At 36.7% G+C, this 6,953-nt stretch overlaps 1 protein-coding gene across 1 annotated transcript; it reads left to right on the top strand.

The window, feature by feature from the left end:
- Positions 1-1,785: 1,785 nt before the first annotated feature.
- On the top strand, positions 1,786-6,249 carry LOC131777474 (protein disulfide-isomerase A6). The gene is made up of 8 exons (XM_059093779.2): positions 1,786-1,920; positions 1,996-2,137; positions 2,973-3,030; positions 3,770-3,862; positions 4,365-4,404; positions 4,499-4,650; positions 5,061-5,158; positions 5,266-6,249. Exons 1-8 carry the CDS (start codon positions 1,905-1,907, stop codon positions 6,029-6,031), a joined length of 1,365 nt encoding a protein of 454 aa, XP_058949762.2. The 5' UTR covers positions 1,786-1,904; the 3' UTR covers positions 6,032-6,249.
- Positions 6,250-6,953: the final 704 nt, after the last annotated feature.

Below are 6,953 nucleotides of genomic sequence, written 5' to 3'. Positions count from 1 at the left end.
TATCCACGAGGATTATAATTCCAACCACAATACCTTGCGAGCAGGAGGTTCATTAACTCAAGGTACTAGTACAAGACAACACATATTGCTCCTATCATTTCGCGGCCATTTTGGAACAAAATTAATAACTGTGATTTCCAAGATAACGATTCCTTACTAATGCCAATTTTCGCCTTATTTTGTGGTATTTAGATAGAAATGTGTTTGGTTGACCTAATGATGAATAAAATACAAGACTCCAACGCCCCATAAATTGTACAAATTTTCATTAACATACTCCATACTTTTGTTATGAAAATGACAAAGTGCAGCAAACTATACGTAAATTAAAAATATTACGAAAAAATAAACTAAACAAATGTATTACTCTTTACAATAAGTGTGTATGTGGCCGAGAGAGGCTAGAAAATTGTATGCAACAACTACATTTTGGATTATATGGTTTAGCCTAGCTAGTAAGTTAATTGTTTATAAATAATTTTTAGTAGGAAATAAGATGTAAAGATATTGTTGGAAGTGTCATAATTCCTTGTTATAGATGTTGCTTGTAAGCAACTCTCTGAAAAAGATGCATTTAATGCTTTTTCCAAAGTTTGTCTCTTGTGTTGAAAATCCTGTGAAAGGACCACACCCATTATCTGAATACTATGCAAGAATGCATGATTTTTCTCATTTGGGAATTGAAAAACATTTCACTCTAAGCTTTGCTTTGCAGAAGTAGTTGAATGTGGGTAAATGACATAGATCAAGGGTATAAACGATGTTTCCTACTGCGAATAAAATTCGACCCTCTAGTTATAAATATTAATAGTAGGTATATCAATAGCCATCAATAATCTGAGAATAGCCATTCTGAGGATCTATCTGTTTGTACATAAGTTGAAAATTGCTTTAAAATGATTGAATCAAGTTGCAAATTTTATATTCACATTTGGTCTCACGAGTAGAATGAAGAAAGTGCCTTTGATTTTGAACAGCAGCATAAAAAGGAAGTATGCCACAAACTACTGCAACCTTTTCAAACTACAAGAAACATGTTACTTTTAAGTTATTGTGTTTCATAATCCTCAGCTTCATTAAAATCTCAATAAGAAACAAAATTCACAAATGCATCATGCCAGGTACAAGAGAAAGGTCTCTCCTGATATGTTTTCCACAGATTTGGTTTGCAAAAGCTGTGTTATGTCTTAACATTCATCCTCTTCTTAAATCTAAAGGAGGGCTTATTTTCATGTTAAATCTGAATTGTTAACCTCTCAAAGCATAGACACCTTCAACATTAGGTTTTAGGAATTTTATACCTTATTATTGATATCAAATCCATTTTTTTTAACATTCTTCATTGCATGACTGAACACAGTGTATAACAGTTAAATAATTACTTAGTCAATCATAAATATCATATCATTAACATGCATACGTTCATACCTGATTGCTAGTGATGAAAAAGAATTCAACAAACAAAAATTAACTAAGGAAATAACTTATTTTGCTTTCAAAAAGACAATTTTCATGATAATAACATAAAAAAAATTATCCTCATCTCCACATTTTCCCACAAAATTTTTTAATAAAGAATCATGCCTCTTACCTTGTGGTGCTCTTTCTTTGAAAACACTAAACAAGACCTGCTTTTGTCTATACAACGAAAAATTTCAAGCCAAAAGTTCCCCAATGACAAAGGAAATAAGATTCTTTTTTATTTATGAGCCCAAGGTGATGAGGTACTCAGCGGTGATTCGCATGAATTTATAACCATAACCAACCAATCAGAGCAAGACACGAGAGACCGGCCCCTTTGAAGGTCAGGAAGGTTTTTTTACACATTTCCCACGTCAGCCAAAAGCTCTGTTGTGGCTATAAGCCTGAGCGATTCTTTCGCTAAATTCTGCAATTCTCCAAACATGGGGCTTCTATACTGTAAGTACAGGTCTCAAAATCTGCGTAGAGATGGTCCTCTTTGGTTTACTGACAATAATTTGTATCATTTTGCAGGTGTATTTTTATCATGTTTCGTTTCGCTTGCAAGGGGTCTTTATGGTCCGCAAACTGATGTGGTTCAACTGACAGCAAATAATTTTAGATCGATGGTTATGGACAGTGATAGTGTATGGCTTGTAGAATTCTTTGCTCCTTGGTACGTATGAAATATTTGTTTTCAACGCTTCAGCTGAAATTAAAATCCAGTTAGGTACACTTGTACGTAACTGAGTGGAGATTTTCATAATTCAATAAATCTATGTGATTTTGTATACCTTGAAAAGCGTAAATGCTTTCCGAGCATAGCATTTTAAAATAGAAAAATCTAAGGCTAGCTGTGATAGTATTTATTTGAACATCCTGGGACAGAGAAAAACGAAGACAGAGAAACGTGATTTTTTAAATCTTTGCTTTAATTGTTTAAATTTAAGTGATAATGTGAGAACTTAATTATGTAGTGTAGATTAAGTTGAATTTTGTTTTCCATTCTGTGTGCCGGAAATAAGCAAATCTTCCTGTTCGAAATTTTAAATGTATTACATCTTATGACAAACAGAACAAATTGTTTGAAAGTATGACAACCAATCATTCTATCATGAAGTGTCCACATAGCCCCTTTTCTGTGTCTAGTTGTGTGACAAATCGACTAAAGATTTTCTCTTTTTTATCTAACCTCCCCCTTAGTATGAAAGACCAAACTCTAATCCCCCCCACTTTTTGTTTTCAGTAACTTCAAAAACTTTCAGCTGATGAATCTAAAATTTGATGGTTATTTTGATAAATCTTTCTTACAGACCTTGTCCCTACAGTTACCTCCTAGTGGGGGTGGTGGGGAGTTCTTCCAAGGGGGGGAAGGTGGGAAGTTTTGATAAAAGTGGAATGCCACAGTACTGCAAAAATTCCAAAGAGGGGAGAAGAATACCAAAGTCTGGGGTCTAACAGTAGGGATTGAGCTGTTCACTTGGTAACTAAATTATGCTGTCCTTATTTAGGTGTGGCCATTGTAAAGCATTAGCTCCAGAATGGAGTAAAGCGGCATCAGCACTGAAGGTATGTGCAAGCTGTCTAGCTGAAGTCTGAGAGTTTTTTGGGAATACTTGGAGGTCAAGGAGGGTCCTGATATCAACTAAATAACAGGATTTATGTCCTTGAAAACTCCATAATAACCTCCCAAGGTTCCTGATTTTGTTTTAATGTTCTAGGCCCAGTTGTTCAAAGGCTGATTAGCGCCAGCCCAAAGTAAAATTTCATGTGGGTCTCTTTACTCAAAAGCCTTTTTGGGATAATTTTCTGCTTTCTTTTTAGAGCCTCCAGTGATCATATTCTGGACAAAAAGAATCCGACTGAATTTTCTTTCAAAGCTTTCTGATCTGAAACCAGATTTCACACTAATCCTGGGTTATCTTAACCCAGCTTTGAATGACCTGGCTCTACATTTTACTCAATGTAGTTAATGGCCATGCAGCTTTTGGTCTCAGTCTTATTTCTAAATGGTTTTCTTGGCATCTCAGATTTTATCATGCCCTACCCTTTGTCAAAATAGTATATACAACACTTCAAGCAGCCAGAGACAAAACTGTCCATCAAGTGTTTAATTTCTAACCATGTTTTAATATAACAAGAGCAATAAATTAATTTTTTGGTATCTGTGTGGTATATACTAAAACAGATATTCACCTCACTGTTAGTGAAAGTGGTGGATATTTACCTTGCTGCTTTGTGTCTCAGCAAATATATACCACTTTTCACCTCCACTTTGGTGATAGATTGTTAATTATTCTGTTGTTAGGGTGTTGTTAAAGTTGGAGCTGTAGATATGGATGATCAACAAAATCAACAAATTGGAGGACAATATGGTATCCGGGGATTTCCAACAATAAAGGTTTGTAACTTAAAGCCAAAACATAATGGTGACAGCAAGGAGGATGTGGCAAAACAAAAGATCTAATGGGTATAACAATAGCTCAGCATGTGTTTTTTAAAATTTTGTACAATTCTTTGGTGTCCTCTGCAAATCAATATTGTGAAATCACTCAAATTGATGCAGTCTGAGAACAGAAAGCCAGACAGCAATTTACTGAAATTTCCAGCCATTTGCAAAATTCTAACTTAAGATTCTCATTTTAAATTGACATCTTCCAAGGTGTTGCCGTCCTGATTACTCCAGGTTCCAAATGCTACTAGTCACACACTTGTATGGTTGCAGTAAAATCATCTTACAACTTTGTGGCTCATCCTACCCGAGCAATCATTTGAGTTGGTGGATTTTTAAATTTTGTGTTGAACACCTTGTCACATTAGGCCAGATCTTTGAGTTGATTGAGTGTTGTTGTGTTTACTTTGAAATTAAAGTATTCTTTTTCTGTTGTTCGTTATCTTTTCAGGTGTTTGGTGCCAACAAGAACTCTCCAACTGATTATAATGGTTTGTTCAAAATTATGATCATTTGATAATTCTTGTTTCTTATGATTTGAAGATTGGCTGTTTGTGACTAGAACTCATTTACTTTTCTTTGAAGGTGCCAGAACAGCTCAGAGTATCATTGATTCTGGTCTCAGTGCTGCTAAATCCATGGTGAATCAGCGACTTTCTGGAGGAGGGAGATCTGGTTCTGGTAGAGGAGGAGGAGGAGGAGGAGGAGGAGGAGGAGGTGGAGGTGGAGGAAAACAGGTATTTTATTAACCCCTACATCCTATTATCAGTATGCAATTTCTCCACACTATTCTCAATACAGTTCTTAAGGTGTGGACAAGTAGAATTTGTATAATGGTCAGGAGCTTCTTAATTGTTGATCATTTGTTGTGACCTTAATGTGTAATTCAAAGTTGATATTCACTCTTATGGGTCAAACAGTCATGATCATGAGAATAAAGGAATTGATCACCAACCTAAGAAACTTTGATTGGTAAACATCTTCTCCTTGTCAGTACCAAAGGAAATGTGCAGAGGACAGTATGGAGAATATGGATTCTGATCTATGGGTGTAAAGAGTTAAAGAAGTGTCTCTTACAGAGAGTCTGCTCAATATACTATCTGTCAGTAACTTGATAGAAGTAAATCTCTATGAAATCATTCTGCAGGGTAGCAAGGAGGATGTAGTTGAACTAACTGATGCCAACTTCGAGAGAGAAGTTCTCAACAGCAAAGACCTTGTTTTGGTTGAGTTCTTTGCACCTTGGTAAGTCACAGAGGATACTTTCTTGATGTAATTTGGAATTCTTCTCAACAAATATATTCTAGAAGCTTGAAGGCAGAAGTAGTGATCTGATCTTGGTTTTACTTCAGGTGTGGTCACTGTCAAAGGCTTGCTCCTGAATGGGCAAAGGCAGCATCAGAGCTGAAAGGCAAAGTAAAAGTGTGTGCTCTTGATGCTACAGTTCATACTACCACTGCTGGGAGGTACCAAATTCAAGGTTATCCAAGTATCAAGGTCTTTGCAGCAGGTGTCAAAGATTCCCACAGTGTTGAAAACTATGAAGGAGGAAGAACAGCTTCAGACATTGTACAGTTTGCACTGGATAGGCTTGCTGAATCCATTGAGCCACCTGAGGTGCTTGAGATTGTCAACAGTGAGGTTCTGAAAACTAACTGTGAGGAGAAGCCTATCTGTGTTATTTCTGTTCTGCCACACATTTTGGATTCTGGAGCCTCTGGAAGGAACAAGTATCTGGACATATTAAAGTCGATGGGTGAGAAGTACAAGAAGAAGCTGTGGGGTTGGATCTGGACGGAGGCTGGGGCACAGGCAAAGCTTGAGGATGCTGTTGGCTTGGGTGGCTTCGGGTACCCAGCAATGGTAGCAGTTAATGCTCGTAAAATGAAATATGCTGTACTGAAAGGTCCTTTTGATAACACAGGTATTGATGAGTTTCTTAGGGCTGTTTCAGTTGGTCGTGGTGCAACAGCACCCATCAAGAGTGCAGGGCTTCCTACTGCAGAGGAAATACAACCTTGGGATGGCAAAGATGGAGAACTACCAATAGAAGAAGACATTGATTTATCTGATATAGATCTTGATGAGGAAGAAGGAGTGAAAAAGGACGAGCTGTAAATGTGTGGATGCGTAATACAGAACTGATATTTGTTGGAAATCTCTGTGTAGTGCAGTTTCGGCATCAGTTGTAACATGCACAACTTGAGTCCAAGAAGAGAGCCTAGATTTCCTAACAGTACAAAAGTTATCCTGTAGCTTTTTATCCCAAGTGGTTTTTCACATCAATATTAGGAAGTTGTTCACTAATAAATTAATGTTTGGTCAGCTTTGCATAATGCTTTTTGTTTGATGTTGTTACAGTAATCTTGTCCTGTCATCAGTCAGACCCATTTGTATTCCAGAGTTCTAGGGCTAGTTTTTGAGGGCTGGATTGTTGGAAACCTGATGATCACGACTCGAAGATGAACCAAATCCTTTTCACCCTTTAACTCCTAAGATCTGATTGCTAATTCTCCCTTCTTGCTGCTACACATTTCCTTTAAAATTAGTTACAAGAATTTGGTGTTAAATTAAGATAGCAACTTCTGTGATAAGTTTGAGTATTCTTATTACCTGTTTGCTAAATGATGTATGGATATAATAGGGAGAGGTTACATATTAATCACTTCTGGGAGTTAAAGGGTTTAAGCCTGAAGTTTTTAAGGCTTCTTTCTCTGCAATATTTTCAATGACAGTCCACCTGCACAGATTTTTTTTTTGTTACCAGTGCTTGAATGACATGAAATTGTGGAGTTAAGAGCCAAACTTTCACTGTTGTTCAAGCTGCCATCAATCATCCTGATAATTACCCTCTGAAGGCAGCAATGATTAAAAGGGGTCAAAATTCCAAAATAACACATCAGGAACATGCACTTAGTACCCTTTGAATCAGGAGGTAGTTTAGTTAAGAGGTCTGCCATTTGACCAACAGCATGAAGCAATTGGCAATGAAACATCCACAACTTGATATTTCAGGTTAATTGAAAGTCCACACCCACTT

This window comes from Pocillopora verrucosa, chromosome 5 (genome assembly GCF_036669915.1).
Source record: "Pocillopora verrucosa isolate sample1 chromosome 5, ASM3666991v2, whole genome shotgun sequence".
Classification (NCBI taxonomy): Eukaryota; Metazoa; Cnidaria; class Anthozoa; order Scleractinia; family Pocilloporidae; genus Pocillopora; species Pocillopora verrucosa.
This window is presented reverse-complemented; position numbering and strand designations above follow the sequence as displayed.

Excerpts from the sequence above, each read along its gene's own strand:
- LOC131777474 (XM_059093779.2), top strand. Across the intron at positions 2,138-2,972 it reads GTAGAATTCTTTGCTCCTTG|GTGTGGCCATTGTAAAGCAT; the intron begins GTACGTATGAAA and ends GTCCTTATTTAG. Across the intron at positions 4,651-5,060 it reads GTGGAGGTGGAGGAAAACAG|GGTAGCAAGGAGGATGTAGT; the intron begins GTATTTTATTAA and ends ATCATTCTGCAG.